Raw genomic sequence first — 19,311 nt, 5'->3', positions numbered from 1 at the left:
GCTATCTCAAAGAAGAAAGAGAGGTTACTTATCTGTGGCTCTTTGAGAGTGTCTCCTCTGCATATTCATTGTGGTTCCTGTCCACCTTCTACTCTTTTCCAAAGTTCTACTGTTATACAGCTATGCTGTGTGTGGAGTGACTAAAATGGTTCAGGATTGTATAGCCCTTTAAAATTGTGGCTCTGATGATTCAGCCCCATAGGGGGGCACTTGTGCTGTCCCAACAGTCATTGGTTTTCTAGAAAGTTTCTGAAGTTCAGTGGCACTGAAGAGCCACATTCCATAAGTGTGAATATGCAGGGACAGTACTCCCAAAGAACCATAGTAACTGGTAAGTAAACATTCTTTGTCTCCTGTGGATTTACCAGAGAATTTCAAACTAAGTTTTGTGAGTTCCTCATCTTTTACAGACACTGAACCAAACATTTTCCATGACAAAACATATTAAGTAGGATTGTATTTTGTGAGACTGAATTAATTTTAGAGAAATTTTGGAGAAAAAAATTCATTTCGGTGAAATCAGTATATTGACTTGACATTATCAGTTGCATACATTATTTGGTGTTAATTCAGCTTTGTGGTAAACTAATGTTGGAAAATTTTACTAATTGTTAAATTTGTGTATGTCGATACTTTAATATACATTCCTACTAGAATAGAAGAAACAAAATTAAAAGACATTAATACACAATTTACAGCATACATGGAAAAAAATTCATTACATTGAGGGACTTCAAAAGGCAGTATCTGGCCCAGAGTTATTTAATCAAAAGCCTTTCCCAAAATGAAGTATGTTAAAGAGAATATTGCTTCTAATTGCTAAAATTTTCTGAATGTTTGTGTTTTGCAGAGATGGAATTCTGTGAAAATCCACACATCGTGTGCTCTGGCTACCAGACAGACTTGCATGGTGTATCTCAGCATGGTTACCCATTGGAGATGGGTTCAGATGTGGATACTGAGACTGAAGGTGGTGCTTCACCACCAGATCATGCTCTGAGGATGTGGATGACGGGGATGAAATCAGAACATAGTTCCTGTTTGTCAAGCCGGGCAAATTCAGCTTTGTCCCTCACTGACACTGACCATGAAAGGAAGTCTGATGGAGAGAATGGTAATAAAGCAATCATATAGTATACTAAAATATAAAGAGCAGCTAATTTGAACCTTTCCTCTTCTTGTTTATTTTTCTTCTCTTTCTATAGATCCTCATTCTATAGACAAATCAAAAGGCATAAATTGTGTTTATGTTCATAGTATACATTGAAAATATGTAAGTGAGAAGATGTTTTAACAGTGGAAGCAATGTTAGCTTCCCCTTTGTATACATTAGGAACATAGGGACTGATCCGAAACCCATTGCAGTTAACTTTAGTGGTCTTTGGATCAGGCCCTTAATCCTGTAAATGCAGTTGTAGTGGATGTACCTGAAGTAGGAGCTCATTCTGCAAACATTGGCTTCTGGTCATAGTACTTCAGACTGACTAGTTCCAGTTTGACTCTAATGGTACTACCCTCAGTTAAAAGTATTATGCCCAATATTAAGTGTTTTCAAGATCAGACCCTTTTTTGTACACTGTATAATAGTCTCCTGTGGAGGTGGGATAAGCCCTTTACTTGAGACTCCTGTCATAATGGGCAAAATGTTAAAAAGCCCTGCTTTTTCTGCCAAAATGATTGGATAGGTCTTTTTCATCACTAATGTCTGTGATTCTTGTAATATGTGATGCTTTATCACTATTGTTGAAAAAGTTTGTGTTCTCTTCCAGGCTTTATGCTTATGTAGTATTTGAATGTTCCCAGAAGGTAGAATTAAAAAAAAAAAAAAAAGTTAGTGAGAGTAAGAAAATCAAAGCATTATTCACCTCAGTGTATCAAGCAACAAATAGAAATATTTTCTAATAATTTCCCCACTGAGTATTTCAGAGCAATAGGTAAATAAATATTATATATTTCCCCTAAGCATCAGTATGCCTATCCCATGTTCTAGTTTTGTATTTCTACATGTAGGCTACAGTATAGAAATTGTGAAATAATTCATTTTAAAGATATATAGATGTGCGCACACATACAGACACTCTCTCACACACGCACATATATATGTATTTTACTGGCTAATAAAATATCAGAAGGGGGCAATGAAAATAACTGATACCATTGTAGTGTTCAGAGTAGTGCTGTTTTAGTAGAGATACAGTGGTAGGGTGTAGTAAGGTCCTGTGATTAATGTCCTTTTTGTAGATGTAATATATGTTTTGACGGTACTAGAGTTCAGATCATATGTGAAGTTGATAGTGTAATTATAATTTGTCCTATGGGTGATGTCTGTCCCTTGTACACCAGTGAAAATGTCCCATATATCTTCAAAGTTACAGGAGTATGACTTCCCTCGTGCTTTATCCATCTGAGGATTAAGTCTTCTGTGCCAATGTTCTTTGTTGTTTTGCTAGCACCTAAGTCATGTGAGTGCTGCCACTTGCTTGTACAGAGAGCAAGTGTTGCCTTCTTTCATCTGTCACCTGAATTCTGCCTGTTGGATATGGACCTCCTTCCTTCCACTGACAATACTGCCTTTTTAGGCATTCTGGTTCTTAAATAAGGATTAGCAGGCTTGAATATGGCTTGCTCTGGGATTGTCTGCTTGCTCAGTACTGGAAGGTTTAAAGGGAAGGCTGATTGCAAAGGGAGCACACTTATTTGTGTCATGGAGAGAAGAGGATATTTCCAGTCCAATATTTTAAGGTTTTTGGAGTTGACACTTTGAGATCTGATTGGCTGTTTGGCCAAGGTGTCAAATTTTACTTGCAACACTTTTTTATGGCTGGGTCATTGTGATAGTCAACTGGTCATAGAGTTACACTAAATGTCATATTTGGGGTCAGTAACAAATTTCCTCCTACAGCAGATTGGGTAGCTGTGGGTGGAGGGGGAAGAAGTTGGTATTACCTTACTCCCTATGGATTGGAAGAATCAAGGACTGCATGTTATTAGGGGAAGGAGGCCTAGTTATAGGGTTTTGAGGATGGAGTAACTTCTTGTAGATTCATAGATTTTTAAAGCTAGAAGGGGCTATTAGGAATATTTAGTCTTCCCTCCTGCATATTCCAGGCCATAGCACTTCACCCGTGATTGCTGCATTAAGCCCATAACTCCTAGTCCTCCATAAATCTTTTGTCATTACTTTTTAATCAAAGTGCCTGTTGTTTTAGGTTACATTCTTAGCCATGGGTCCCAAATCCTCTCCTCTGATTGGGAATAGGAGGTTGAGGGAAAATTGAGGTGTTGCACTGCTGTTTGGAAGGGCATTGGAACTGAGAATACTGGTATAAGTCATTATCTATCTGAACTCCCAGTTCTCACTCTGGGGAATCGTCAGGGTTGGGGTTGATAGACTAGGCTTCATTGTACTTCTCCACCTATGGATGGGACACAACAATACTTGTTGGTTTGTGAAAAGCATATGGATAAACTTGGAGACTACAGGGATTTAGGCCACTACTGGTTAGTTAATAGTTTTCATTCACAGGATAAGTTGATAAATAAATTCATGGTCAGAGGACTTGAAGCAAGAGATGTGTGTGTGCACATGCACTATATACTATATATAAAAAAAGTGCTCTCTGAACACTGTTCTTTTCCAGTCTTAAATAATTCATAGATTCTAGGACTGGAAGGGACCTCGAGAGGTCATAGAGTCCAGTTCCCTGCCCGCATGGCAGGACCAAATACTGTCTAGAACATCCCTGATAGACATTTATCTAACCTACCCTTAAATATCTCCAGAGATGGAGATTCCACAACCTCCCTAGGTAATTTATTCCAGTGTTTAACCACCCTGACAGTTAGGAACTTTTTCCTAATGTCCAACCTAGCCTGCAGTTTAAGCCCATTGCTTCTTGTTCTATCGTTAGAGGCTAAGGTGAACAAGTTTTCTCCCTCCTCCTTATGACACCCTTTTAGATACCTGAAAACTGCTATCATGTCCCCTCTCAGTCTTCTCTTTTCCAAACTAAACAAACCCAATTCTTTCAGCCTTCCTTCATAGGTCATGTTCTCAAGACCTTTAATCATTCTTGTTGCTCTTCTCTGGACCCTCTCCAATTTCTCCACATCTTTCTTGAAATGCGGTGCCCAGAACTGGACACAGTACTCCAGCTGAGGCCTAACTATAGCTGAGTAGAGCGGAAGAATTACTTCTCGTGTCTTGCTCACAACACACCTGTTAATACATCCCAGAATCATGTTTGCTTTTTTTGCAACAGCGTCACACTGTTGACTCATATTTAGCTTGTGGTCCACTATAATCCCTAGATCCCTTTCTGCCATACTCCTTCCTAGACAGTCTCTTCCCATTCTGTATGTGTGAAACTGATTTTTCCTTCCTAAGTGGAGCACTTTGCATTTGTCTTTGTTAAACTTCATCCTGTTTACCTCAGACCATTTCTCCAATTTGTCCAGATCATTTTGAATTATGACCCTGTCCTCCAAAGCAGGTGCAATCCCTCCCAGTTTGGTATCATCCGCAAACTTAATAAGCGTACTTTCTATGCCAATATCTAAGTTGTTAATGAAGATATTGAACAGAGCCGGTCCCAAAACAAACCCCTGTGGAACCCCACTTGTTATGCCTTGCCAGCAGGATTGGGAACCATTAATAACAACTCTCTGAGTATGGTTATCCAGCCAGTTATGCACCCATCTTATAGTAGCCCCATCTAAACTGTAGTAATAAAGCACAAATCTTAATGAATTGCCCAGCCCTTTACACTAAGGACTCTCTTCATGAACCAAATGTGCTAAGTTTATCCTTGAATGTCATGCGATGTACACTGAGACCAGTCTTTTCTCAATTACTGTGAAAATAGACTTCTTCACCATCAGCACGTTTCTTAGTAGGCCGCCTCAATGAATGTATGTGGTGTGAAATTGGGTGACTGCATTATCAGGTTGAAAGGGGGAAAGTTATGTTGTGAAATATTGTTTCTGCTTCCCCAAAGCCTGTCTTACCTGACCTGTAAAGTGAGACCTGGAGAAGAAGAGACCTGCAGAAATCCTGGGTTCAGAGGGTTTGTCCAAATGGTCTGTGAAAATGGATTCTTGCAACTAGAATAATCTTAAGGGAAAATGGCTTTTCTATTAGTTCCATAATTTAGTTTCTTAAAACATATATTCATTACTTGTAGTATGAAAAATTCTCGTTTTCCTTTCCCCTTAGTGTCCAAAAGAATAGTATCATAACAACAGATAGATAACCACTTTTAAGTGGCAGCATTAGAAGGATTCAAAGATGTGGTCTGTGGTAGACTGCTTCTTTTACATTGATCTCAAGCAAATCCACTCTTGCATGCTACACACTGCTGGATGGTATTTTCAGTGCGCCAGATCTTGAAGTGCTTTCTCACTTTTCATTCAAGCAAAAGTCTCATTAATGCTAGTGAGAGTTTTTCCCTGGCTGAGGACTGAATAAATTAAGAATAAGGACTTCAGAAGACCATATATTAAATTTATATTTGTATAGTAAAAAAGTGATCTTAACGGGTTGGGCAGTGCTTATCTATTTGGGGTGGTCAAACACATTTTTTCTTATCCCTCGCCCACATGCGAGTATTATATAGTTAATTAATTCTTGTGGATAAATTCCTTTCATTCTGTACAAGAAGTCATCCAACCACATGAAGAATATGGGTCAGAATTTATCCTAGTTATACCTAAGTTACCCTGGAGACTTCAGTCAGTTTGAATGGGTGGAACTGAGAGTAAAATTGGCCCTACATATGTAAAAATAATGAATACACTGCACATTGAGTGAGGTGCAGGGGGGCCATTGTTGAGAGGAAGGTGTGTTCCTCTTTAAGGGGTTAGAGAGGCAAGGAGTGACTTATATGGCAGCTGCAAAACAGTCTAGCATGTGGATGTTGACCCATCCCTCCCCCTCTCTCAGCTGACCGGAAGAGAGGCGGCACTATATAGGTCCCTGCTGGGAAGGAAAAGCCATCTTTTACCTCGGCCAGGTGGAGCAACTCCCATCCATGAAAGTGGTGAAATACCAGGTTGTCAGGATCCTCTGTGGGCATTGCGCTACTTGCTCCTTTCTTTGGGAGCTGGGGTGGAATTTCTCCCTCACCACCAGATTGGCCAAGGCAAAATGGGTTTTTTTTGCCTTCCCCACAGCAGGTTTGGGGGGGCTTAATTGGGGCAAACATGGAATGGGAGTTAGAGTCCAGTGTAGGTACTCTGTAGGGATGGGATACAGTGATCAGATAAAATGGATTGGTAAAAAATTCAAAGGAGGCATTTGTTAAAGAAGTGGAAACATGGGAAGTTTGGAACTGCTTTGACTGGCACGAGGGGACCCCTCCATCCTTTATAGCCACCCCCACCCTTCATTTGAGTGGGGAGTCAGGTCTCATCAGTGGGTTGGCTGGAGTCCAGGATGGGTAAGGGAGAGAGCTGCTGAAAGTCTCTGGATATGTATCTGGATATAAAATGATCATGGAATTACTTGCACTCTTCACTTTTGTCTCCCGGGTGCTCCCAGACAGTTAAGAATAAAGCTGGGGCCTAATCAAATCAAATCCAGTGTCTCCAGTCCTCTTTCAAGCATAGCTGGACAAAGATATGGTCACAAGAGAGTCTTAATTTTTTTGTCTCTAGATTACAGTATTTTTGCCAGACAATATAAAATGTAAATGCTTTAGTTCTTTTAACTTGGCTACCTGGGTGACATGATTCTGGGTTAACACTGCATCTGTTACTTGCTATTCTGAAGATAATCTAATATGGGGAAAGAGATAACAGATGGGGTTATTTAAAAATGCTTACTATGTTTACATGGTATACTTAAATCCAACTGAACAACATAGCCTGCGAATTTAATTGGATACTTTAAGCATGCTATATCCATATTTAACATCTTTAGGGAATATTAAGTCTTGGTTGTACTATTTATAGTTACTAATTGCTTACTCAAAGTAGCTGGTGGAAGATGTATGCTTTCTCTTGAATTACTTTATGAACCTAATCAACATTCTTTATTATGTATACTGAGTAATTCCATTTGATAGTTTACTAGATAATTTATTTTGCTATCAAACACCCCAACTCTGTCATAATTATTACTTAAACACACTCTTGTTTAGGAAGCATTGAACAAATTGTTTGAGTACCAATATTCTCATTTAAATTAGTTGTTCTCAGTGTTAATGACAATTAATAATAGCCTGTTAGTGCACAAACTGCCTTCAGCTGGGCCTGAGGCTAAGCAAAATATATATTAACTACTAGTAATGAATGACCAGTTTCTTGGGAATTGTTGCTTAACTCAGCAATGCTATAAATAGCCAGTTATAATATGTACACTGTTACTGAATAATGTGTGATGGTAGACCTGCAGCAGAAAAGCTACACAATGACAACCTGAAATCTATTTATAAAAATAGAGATATTTTATTGCATTGAAAAGGTCAGCAATTACCCTCAACCTATTAAAATCATATTTTCTATCATATCATATCATAATATAATTTTAATTGGCTTCAAACGTTTAATCTATCAGCATACTATTCTTATTAATTTATGTCAAAAAAAAAATTCCTGTGTACACGTATGTTTGTAACGAAATTACAATATCTCATGGTCAGAGAGTGATGATAATGTTTATTTTTGCTGTTGAGAATGCTGTTAAAATGTATTTACATCTGTTGTGTCCTTGATTTTTTTCAATTGCTGTACTCATCAAAGGAAGTATAGGATCTGGTCTTTGTTTTGCATTGCTATTTCTGACTTAGCGCTCTTGAGATTTGGTTAGTGGATTTTTTTCATAACATAATTATCTTTACCTGAAAACAACAACAACAAACAGAACAAACAAAAAACCCATTGAAGTAAATGGAAACACTGCCTTTCACTTTAATGGGCTTAGGATCAGGCACAATGTGCGGTCATAAGTGTTTTAATAATATTAACAATACCTAGCAAGCAGATTGCAAAACTGGGAAAGTATCATTATCCTAATTTGACACATGGGATAAATGAAGCACAGATAGGATAAGTGATTTGTACAAGGTCACACACTGAATCGGTGGCAATGTTAGGGTCTCCATCTCCTAGCCCTGGGCTATCAATCTGATTTAACATGCACCAGTGTAAATCAGACATAACTCCATTAAAGTTAATGTACACCACTTTAGGTGAGATCAGAATTTGCTTTCAGTTTTTTAACCTCAACACTGTTGTCTCCTTACTATAAACCCTTACTGTATTAAGGTTACAGATAAAAATTGGGTTTAATTGTGTGAAAAAATGTTAAATTAATAATTGTATAATCTATATAAATGTATTCATTTGACACATTTAAATGGGAGCAGTGACCGAGTGCATAAAGCACTAGACTGGGTCTGGAGGGACCTGGGTTCTATTTCCTGCTCTGCCACTGGCCTGCTTGGTATGTCCATCTGTAAAATAGGGATAATGATGCTCATCTCATTTATAAAGCACTTTAAGATCTACTGGTGAAAAGTGCAGCAGCAGCCAGTTTCTAATTTCATTTACTCTGGGTGTCAATAGATTTACTCTGAATTTAATAAGATTAGAATAGCACTCTCAGGAAGAAGTAGAAAGTTTCACATTTTAATGCAAGATGATGAGAATATTGGAATTAATTCTGATATTATTTACTGTTCTTTTGGAAACAAACAAAATCATCAGACTCATCTTTCCATTTTTCCCTGCCTTTAAATCCTCATCTTCACGTAGGAAATGATTGCAAACAACTACGTTATAATAACAGTACATTTCCTGAACAGTTTATCCATATGAATCATTAGGCAAGATTTTTGTTTAAAATTACTGTGGCTAAATATGCAGTCAGCCAGTGCTTAATTTGTGCCAGGGCTGAGTCCTGGCATCTAGGCTTGGCAATTCATGGCCCTGGCATCTCTGGGCTTGCTGTGTCAGTTAAGGAATTTTTTTTACTTTCATGAGCCCAAGCACCTCTTTCATTACAAATTAAAAACTGGGTCATCCCCTTAACTTCAGTGTTATTACTCTGGATTTACACTACTAAAACTGAGATAAGAACTTGACCCACCAATTTTCACGTGGAATAATGAAGCTAAATCTCAGCAAACTGCCTTGAATAATGTAAGGGGTAAAGATCCAACTTAATCTCACACCATCCAGGTAATTTAGAATTTAATGTTACTCTGTCCATTTCTGATCTGCACTGTTGTGTCATGATATTGTAGCATATATTGTGTATAAAATCAAGGATGTACACTATCAGACACAAACTCGAGACATTCATAAGGGATAGTCAAACCACATGAGTTGTGCATACTCTGCAAAGCCTTATGGCTGAATTTCCTGAATGTTGAATTTATCTAGGCCCTTAAAACCTGATCTTCCCTTAGATAATATGGAACATTAGGCCATTAAAGTTGTTTATATAAATGAATTTTCAGTTGCTGTTTGGTTGCTTTTTGGATTTTTTTTTTTTTTTTTTTTTACATTTGCATCATTGTGTTTTTAACAATAGTACAACTTATATTGCATACTTTCTCTACAATTGATACTGCTCCAAAGGAGCCATCAGAATGTCAAAGGAAGTATGCAAGGCCCTGCAATGACCAGGTAATGACTTTGCCAGGAATATTAGAGTATAACTTGACATTGTAACGGCTCTGTAGGAGCCTCTAGTAAGCTATAAGACACTGCCCTGGACTTTGTAACGGCTCCTATGGAAATGTTAGTATTTCAGCGGAAGCATGTGTCATTTGAATTGCTTTGGATATGTAGGAGACACATCTGTTGACATTGTAACATTGATTCAATTGTAACGTCTTGAGAGCATTTAATCTGTTGCTGACATTTCAAACATTTATGAAACAAAGTTATTATACATGGCCAGTTATTTTTCAATATTCTGGGCCAAATTCTGTCCTTTAAATGCAGGCATTTGTTACTTTGACTTCACTGGGAGCTGAATCAGTGTATCTGAGGGCAGAAGCTGGCCCCATGTATTGTTTTTATTCTTATCGTTGAACTGTGATATTTAAAAATCAGTAAATAGTGTTTTTAAACTTTGCTGTTCACTATGTTTATTTCTAAAACAGCAGACACTACACTGAAGACAAAATGCTGGCAATATTTAATACTCTACATTAGAGCTCATTGAAACAATGTTTGGAACTGGGGAAAATATTTTTGGTGTTCTAGTCCAAGTGACCTTTGCCTACAGCATTGCAAATGCAGCAGTATATTTACACAAGATTGTGATATTTTTAGCCTTACAATTTTGTTTTCCTGCAAAGTTGGGGGGTGGAGGGAAATAGAGGGGGAGAGAAAGAACTTGAAGAGAACAGTCAAGTTTAATTTTTATACCAGAGCGGGCTAAAGTGGACAATAGAGCTCAGAAAAAAATCACACTGATGAATATGCTTCCCTCCTCTGTGCTATGTGGGGGTGGGGATAATGCACCTGGATAGATGCTGGTGGGGAAAGAAAAGATAGCTGCATGGACTATTATTCCTCTTTCTACTTAGCCTTCTGTCTTTTGTTGATGGAAGAGAATGAGCAGGAAAAGATGTTTCCACAAAGTCAAAGCTATATTTATGAATAATTAACAGTAGACACATCATCGTTTTCTCTCAGTTAAACTTTACATTTAAAGTTATAAACTAGACTAGAATCTGTTTTATGGAGAAACTTTTGTGATAGTTTATTTATATTTTCCCTTGCCATAAATCATTGATTCTACCTTAATATTTGCAGTTTCTTTGTAGACTTCCTTTGGAATATAAATAATTAATCAAATTTAAAAAAACTAGTAGAAATTGAAATTGTCCGTCTTGTAGATATTGGTGTGGAACTTTATTGCTTGGGTGACTTCATATAGTTGACAATCAAGATTTCCTTAATATGGAGGACATGTTATTTTCAGTTAATCTGAAAACTCTACATTTGAAAAGCAGTTTCACTGTGTAACGTTGCACTCCATAATGTCTTATGGAAACATGCTTATGACTGTGAATTATGTAACTGAAATATGCTTTAGGCAAAAGGTCTCTTGTAAGGTATCATTACAAAGCTTATAATCTACTGTGTGTGTTCATCCTATTTGTATGCATATATCATTATTGTGTCTGAAACTAGGAATAAGAAGCATAACTCTGAGATGCTATTGTAGTTATGCAAAGTGTGGGCCATTAATGGTGGTTTGGAAGCTTGATGGCTCCCATTGACTAGGACAATTGGTTGTAAATGGTCTGTTTACTTGCAAACCTTCCTGGGTGCGTGTGGGCCAGCTCTGGAAGAATAGAGGATGGGGTCTCACAGGACATATGACCATGTCACCTGATACTGGAATCCACCTTAAACCTGGTGCTTTTCCTTTTAGAAGGAGAGGTGGGGACCCAGAGAGACAAAAGATTCCCGCCTTGTGCCAAAGCTATAAAAGGGGGTGGAACAGAACAAAGGGGAATTCCAGTTATGTGAAAACTGCTAGTTAACACCTAAGATGTCTGCTGAAACGAACAAGGACTAAAAGGATTGGGCCCAGACTAGGAAGAAGTCTAGTCTGTGAAAGACACTTATTGGAACATCTCTGAGGGTAAAATATTATTTGTAATCAGTTTCTTAATGTATTAGGCTTAGACTTGCGTGTTTTTGCTTTATTTTGCTTGGTGACTTACTTTATTCTGTCTGTCATTACTTGAAACCACTTGAATCCTACTTTTTATACTTAATAAAATCACTTTTGTTTCTTAATTAACCCAGAGTAAGTGACACCTGGGGGAGCAAACAGCTGTGAATATCTCTCTATCAGTGTGATAGAGGGTGGACAATTTATGAGTTTACCCTGTAAAAGTGTTATACAGAGTAAAATGGATTTATTTGAGGTTTGGATTCCATTGGGAACTGAGTGTCTGTGTGTTGGAGATAGGTGACCGGCTGAGCAGTTTTTGGGTAAAGTCTGCAGCTTTTGGGGAGTGGACCCGACCTGAGTCTGTGTTGCAGCAGACTAGCATGTCTGGCTCAACAAGGTAGGGTTCTGGAGTCCCAAGCTGGCGGGGCAAACGGGCTTAGAGGTAGTTCCAGCATGTCAGTTGACAGTCCCAAGGGGGTCTCTGTGACTAAACCCATCATACTCTGTTTGCAGAATACTGTGTTATGCTGGAGCATTGATATCTAGTAGGCAAGTGGTTTTACATTTCAGAGTGGCTTGCCAAAATTAGCAGTTGTGGAAACAAACCCCACAGATATGAAACCTTTCATGTAATACATACTGTTTTCTCTCAACTAACAATTTTGGCATTATACACATTGTGTTTAAGGCTCTATCCTACTCCTGTTGAAATAAATAGAGAAGATTAGACCCTAAGTGAACAAATTAAGTGTACCAAAACGGCGTGCTTATGGATGGTATCCGTTATTTTCTGGTTCATTCAGAACTCAAAATTCTTCGCTATTATTTTTCACTTCTATAATTCTCCACAACTCTAAAGTACCTCATGTATTTTGGCCCTGTTGCTTCATTCCCGTTTGCCTTTGTACTTCAATGCAATATCCTTTTTTGTCTGTCTTAGTAATATTTTTCAAGATTTTAGATAATTATGAAACAATTGATTTAATTGTTCAAAATAGTTCAAAAGCACTTTGAAGGGATACTTAGACCCCAGCCTTGCAAAGACAGTTATGCATGTCCTTGATATTAGAATCTAATGTATGGTGGGCATCTTTCCTATCCTTGATTTAGAAAGGATGTACTGTAAATATCTCTAGAAGCATATGGAGTTAATACGAAGGACTGTGAAGGAGTTGCTGGAAAAGGAGGGAACTTATAAAAATAGAGCATATTTTATCATGGAAATTCAAGAAGTAAATTTATCATCTCCCTGAGATAGTATAACAATTTTTCTTCCATTACTTAACATTTTCCTACATCAAACTGTCACTTTGTAATGTTAACAAACTTAAATCAATGTGAAGATTTTCAAAGATCTTTCTATTTTATTTCTGAGTTCTAAGCATCTTCTTAGGGTTAGAATCACAGTCTTGCTAAATTGATCTGACAGTTGGAAGCTGTTTTTCATCTGGTATAAGATGATCCTCTGAAAACCGTAAGTAAAGCATTTTTTGTCCAAAGCAAGGCTTGCCAGAAAAGATGTTAACTTTGATTATACTAAAGATATTACCTTAGGCCACCAAAATGACTAATTTGATCTTATTTTACTGGTTCTTTGTACCCTTGACCTGAGACTTTAAATAAAAGAAATATCTAGAGATTTTTTCCAACAAGTTGCTTTTCAATTGCTGCAAATTGAATTAGTGTAAGTAAAATACAAAGAAGGGATCTAGAAAATCAATATTGCATTGGTAGTAAACTGGAGAATACTAACAAATTATCCCTTTAAGATTTAGCGAGATTTAATCTAAACATCATTTTCTCTTGACCGTATGAGAGCTCCTAGGGTAATTTAATACATAGTCCTAATATAGATGAGAAATGATTGCTCTTTCCTGGTCCTTTTTGGCTTCTTTTTATCTGTTTAATTCACTGTGTGCACAATATAACAAGTATCAGAGAGGTAGCCATGTTAGTCTGTACCCATAAAAACAATGAGGAGTCTGGTGGCACCTTAAAGACTAACAGATTTATTAGGGTATAAGCTTTCATGGGTTAAAAAAAACACTTCTTCAGATGCATGGAGTGAAAAAATACAAGCATAAATATACTGGCACGTGAAGAGAAGGGAGTTACCTTACAAGTGGAGAGCCAGTGATGACAAGGCCAATTCAGTCAGGGTGGATGTGGTCCATTCCTAATAACACTGGTCTACAATTTTTGAGAAGTTGTCTGCTTCAGAGATAAAATGTGCTATTTATTATGTATTTTGATGTGCTGAATTCAAATATGACAATTAAAACAACTGATTGGCTACTGTTTCTAAGATATTTAAGTTTTTACATTTTATGTCTATGTATATTGTTAGATAGTAGAGTTTTAATCATAAATTGTAAACCTAGGTCTTTTCATGTGTTTATGGTTGCTTTACATGATAATATTTCACCTGTCCTGTTTATGTAACACTTTAAAAATCAGCAAAAGGGTTATATAAATAAAATTTATTATGGAACAAAAGGCAAAAAACTATTCTGTACATAGTTTAGTCCTATTCAGTGTCTACTCGGTGCTTCTTGGCTTGTCTCTTGTATTCATTAAATGGAGCATCTCTTGTCACTGTCCAGCAATAGTCTGCAAGCATCGATAGGCTCCATTTGCCCTGATAGCGTTTCTCCATTGTTGCAATGTCCTGGTGAAATCGCTCGCCGTGCTCGTCGCTCACTGCTCCGCAGTTTGGTGGAAAAAAATCTAGATGAGAGTGCAAAAAATGTATTTTTAGTGACATGTTGCAACCAAAGCTTTTGTATGCCTTGAGGAGGTTTTCCACCAACAACCTGTAGTTGTCTGCCTTGTTGTTTCCGAGAAAATTTATTGCCACTAACTGGAAGGCTTTCCATGCCATCTTTTCCTTGCCACACAGTGCACGGTCAAATGCATCATCTCGAAGAAGTTCACGAATCTGAGGACCAACAAAGACACCTGCCTTTATCTTAGCTTCACTTAACCTTGGAAATTTTCCACGGAGGTACTTGAAAGCTGCTTGTGTTTTGTCAATGGCCTTGACAAAGTTCTTCATCAGACCCAGCTTGATGTGTAAGGGTGGTAACAAAATCTTCCTTGATTCAACAAGTGGTGGATGCTGAACACTTTTCCTCCCAGGCTCCAATGACTGTCGGAGTGGCCAATCTTTCTTGATGTAGTGGGAATCTCTTGCACGACTATCCCATTCACAGAGAAAACAGCAGTACTTTGTGTATCCAGTCTGCAGACCAAGCAAGAGAGCAACAACCTTCAAATCGCCACAAAGCTGCCACTGATGCTGGTCATAGTTTATGCACCTCAAAAGTTGTTTCATGTTGTCATAGGTTTCCTTCATATGGACTGCATGACCAACTGGAATTGATGACAAAACATTGCCATTATGCAGTAAAACAGCTTTAAGACTCGTCTTCGATGAATCAATGAACAGTCTCCATTCATCTGGATCGTGAACGATGCTGAGGGCTGCCATCACACCGTCGACGTTGCAGGCTACAAGATCACCTTCCATTAAGATGAATGGGACAAGATCCTTTTGACGGTCACGGAACATGGAAACCCTAACGTCACCAGCCAGGAGATTCCACTGCTGTAGTCTGGAGCCCAACAGCTCTGCCTTACTCTTGGGTAGTTCCAAATCCCTGACAAGGTCATTCAGTTCACCTTGTGTTATGAGGTGTGGTTCAGAGGAGGAGGATGGGAGAAAATGTGGGTCCTGTGACATTGATGGTTCAGGACCAGAAGTTTCATCCTCTTCCTCGTCCTCGTCTGACTCAAGTGAGAATGATTATGGTGCATTAGGAACCGGCAGTCCTTCTCCGTGGGGTACTGGGCGTATAGCTGATGTTTGGATAATGCGCAGTCCACTTTTTCTTCTTTGACACACCTTTCCCAACTGGAGGCACCATGCAGAAGTAACAATTGCTGGTATGATCTGTTGGCTCTCTCCAAATCATTGGCACTGCAAAAGGCATAGATTTCCTTTTCCTGTTCAACCACTGGCGAAGATTTGTTGCACAAGTGTTGCAGCACATGTGTGGGGCCCACCTCTTGTCCTGATCTCCAATTTTGCAGCCAAAATAAAGGTGATAGGCTTTCTTAACTATAGTGGTTATACTGCGCTTTTGTGATGCAAAAGTCACTTCACCACAAACAAAGCAGAAGTTATCTGCACTGTTCACACAAGTACGAGGCATCTCTGGCTAAACAAAAATGTGTCCCTTTGCAAAATCAAACACTGACAAATAAGAGAGCACGACACTGTATGATTTCTAGAGCTGATATAGGGCAATTTGTTCAGCAGAGTGATGTAAGCTTTGTTATGATTGCATCATCCATGACTTCTAGGAATAACATGATGCAATTCATATCATGTATGACGCAATACCAGCTTCAGATTACATCATTCATTGTTTTGCATAAAAAGCAAGTACTGTGCAAACCCAGTCATAGATTTATTCATAGATCCAGTCAAAGATGTATTTTAGTCATTTCTGGTTTAAATTGAGATCCCTTCCCTTTATAACTCACTTATCCTCCGCCATTCCCAAGTCAAGGGTCGTATATACTGACCCAATAGCATATCTTGAAAACTAGAGCCAATCAACAATTTTAAGCATCATTTTTGTTCTCAGTGACCCAGAATTAGTAAAGTTTGACTACATTTATTTCAGAAGCATTTTGGCTGTAGAGCAGTGGAATTGATGAGGAGGTGTCAATACCAAGAGAGGGAAAATTGCTTTTCTAATGAGGCAGCCACTCCCAGTCCCCGTTCAAGCTCAAATTAATGGTAGCTCTGCATTTTCTCTTTTAAGTCTGTTTTTGAAGTTTTTTTTGTTGCAGGATGGCTACTTTTAAATCTGTTATTGAATGTCCAGGGAGATTGAAGTGTTCTCTTACTGGCTTTTGTATGTTTCCATTCCTGATCTCCAAGTTGGACACAAATCAGACATACATCCAGAGAGGCACCACCTCCTAGAGAGGCTTGCCTATGCTAGTTCAAACTGGATTTTCCAGAGACCCATAAACAAAGAAGGGGATTTGGGATAAATAATCTGAGTTTAAAGTGACTCAGAGTCATCTTTCTGATCCAGCAAATGCACAGGACCTTCTGTCCAAGAGAAGGGTTCCAATCCTTAGGGAAGGGTTGGAAGGATTGATACTAACCAGAGCCCTTGTTGGAGATGGGGTGGAAGGTTGATCTCTGGTAAGCTTATTAGCATGTGTCTAGGTTCTTTTATAATTTTAATATGTTTTTCTGTAATGCTTTTACCTTTAGAATAAAGGTGCTTGCTTGGAATGAGCTGAGTTGCAACTTAATACTGTGTGCAGTTACAACCATTCATAGCTTTTTAAGAGAAAGCAAAATGCAGACTCTGGCCTTTTAGGCACTCTGACTTGCTGGGGATTACAGAGTACACAAGGAACGGTGCAACCTGGAAAAACCCAGGTTAGGAAAGAGAGACACATTGGTCTCTACCCAAGAGAGGTGACTGTTGGGACCACAGACAATAAAGTTGGAGTTGGCCTGAACTGTGACAAATATTTTTCAATATTTGTTAATCTTTTGTTTCAAATGGCAATAGTGAATATTCTGAAGATCATCACAAATGCAAATTATTTAGAATAATCAATATTACCAGATAACAGAATATTGTAAAACTGGAAATATTTTCACCTGTAAATAGCTTTAGTTAGAGAATTTAAATGAAATAGGCATGTTGGAATAATATGTAATTGACAGATTCTTTTATCTGTAACCTTGATAATTTGCTAACAGTGAAAGAGAAATGATAAAAAACCCTCGACACTTTTTTTGCAATAGACAATAGAACTTCGATCAGAGGTCATTTCTGAAATCATACTAATTTAAAATAAAACTAGCAAAACACATTGAATGATGTACAAGGGAATGCACTTTGTTTCATCTTGCTTACATATACCTTATCTTCTGAAATGAAATGAAACATTTCATATATAAATTTTGTCACCTTTAGTAGCTCTATATGCCTCTCTATATTTAAATCCAATTTAATCTTTTGTAACAAAATCTTGAGAGATGTCACCTATAAATACCTAGGAGCACTGATTACTTCCTGCAGGCTGCTTCCTTTCTCTTAACAGATGTTTTGAGTAATATTTAAATTAGATTCACATTTCATGTTTATATTTGTCCTAATTATGTTGCATACTTAGCTTCTTTATCTGAAGTTTCTCCCTCAGCAGTCATATAATGAAGATTTCATGTAATGACTTCAGATTACACTGCTAACTTTTGACATAGAATACATCTCTACCCTGATATAACGTGACCCGATATAACACGAATTTAGCTATAACGCGGTAAAGCAGCGCTCCCGGGGGGCGGGGCTGCGCACTCCGGTAGATCAAAGCAAGTTTGATATAACGCGGTTTCACCTATAACACTGTAAGATTTTTTGGCTCCCGAGGACAGCGTTATATCGGGGTAGAGGTGTACTACATGTGGGCGTCTGCTCATAATATATTCATCCCAAGGTGCATTGGTGATGTATTTAGGCAGTAATTCTACAGGCTGCAAAGCAGCCATAAAAGCCGCAAATCAGTGGAATAACTGTGTTTCTACTGTCTGAAAAGCTAGGCAGCAAAGAAAAAGGCAAAGGGACACTACAAATTCCTCTGCACCATAAAGCCAAAATTTAACAGCAGCCCAATCCATGGGAGTGTGCTAGTGTAGCTGTGAATGGGCCAGTCATGGCCAGTAACTAGATCAACAAACTGCACAGATCCTGTGACCACATACCCTGCTAACAGATACCAAAAAGAATATAAAAATTCATGGCGATTAAGAGGAGCTAGGTGCACAATGAGCTATATATAGTTGATTAGACCCATCCCCCACTCCCATAAATTTTGTGCATTTTTTTTTGTTTGTTTTCTGATAGTCACCATTAGCTTCTGAAGGTCAGGGCATTATGGTATATTGAAGTATTTTCAAGCTGATGAGAGAAAGGCAATGAACTATTTAAATTTAAATATTTAATTTAGATAAAGTTTTAAGAGCTAAATTCCATATCAGTTTACCTGTGTGGGCCTTCATCCCCAAATACTCGAGTCATCTGCTGCATTTTAACTTATTTATAACACTAACTCTGCAGTGTATAAACTGTCCCTACTTTTCTTGTTATAAGTTTTTATTTTTCTTCTTTTTCAGTCTCCCATTTGGTTTCAGTATTGATCAGATTAATAAATACTGCCAAGAGCATGTCTTTGTTTGACACAGCCAATTTTGTCTCTTTTTGGGATATATTTGTGGAACAGCAGTTTTATATCCTGCTATTGATGAGACGTTAATTTTCTTTTGGCTTTTGAACCTAATGATTGTGATGAGCAGCTATTGAACATTGCTTTGGGCTTGTTTTACATGGTTGTACTTATGTCGTTTGTTTCAAATTTGATGTTGAAATTACCCTTTTAAATTGGATTGAAAGTTTTTTATGGTTGTTTATTCCAAGCCTTGTTCTCTATTTTCTCTTTATTTTTGAATTTTTTCTTTGTACTGTACTGTACTGTGCTGTCTGAATATTTTCAGGATACTGGTATTTTCAGAGAGATACTTTCTTGAAAGATTTTCCTTCCATTAGCTGGATCCTTCTTTGAATAAACAGTAT

At 37.9% G+C, this 19,311-nt stretch overlaps 1 protein-coding gene across 5 annotated transcripts in view; it reads left to right on the top strand.

Annotated features, from left to right (window-relative positions):
- The window catches only part of TENM1 (teneurin transmembrane protein 1), a 502,103-nt gene that overhangs the window by 174,651 nt on the left and 308,141 nt on the right, over window positions 1-19,311 (top strand). For all 5 annotated transcript variants that reach the window (XM_054040281.1, XM_054040280.1, XM_054040278.1 and 2 more), the window contains exon 3: window positions 851-1,114. In XM_054040281.1, coding sequence (XP_053896256.1) covers window positions 851-1,114 — 264 coding nt within the window. The remainder of the gene's footprint in view (window positions 1-850; window positions 1,115-19,311) is intronic.

Source organism: Malaclemys terrapin, chromosome 9 (assembly GCF_027887155.1).
Source record: "Malaclemys terrapin pileata isolate rMalTer1 chromosome 9, rMalTer1.hap1, whole genome shotgun sequence".
Classification (NCBI taxonomy): domain Eukaryota; kingdom Metazoa; phylum Chordata; order Testudines; family Emydidae; genus Malaclemys; species Malaclemys terrapin.
This window is presented reverse-complemented; position numbering and strand designations above follow the sequence as displayed.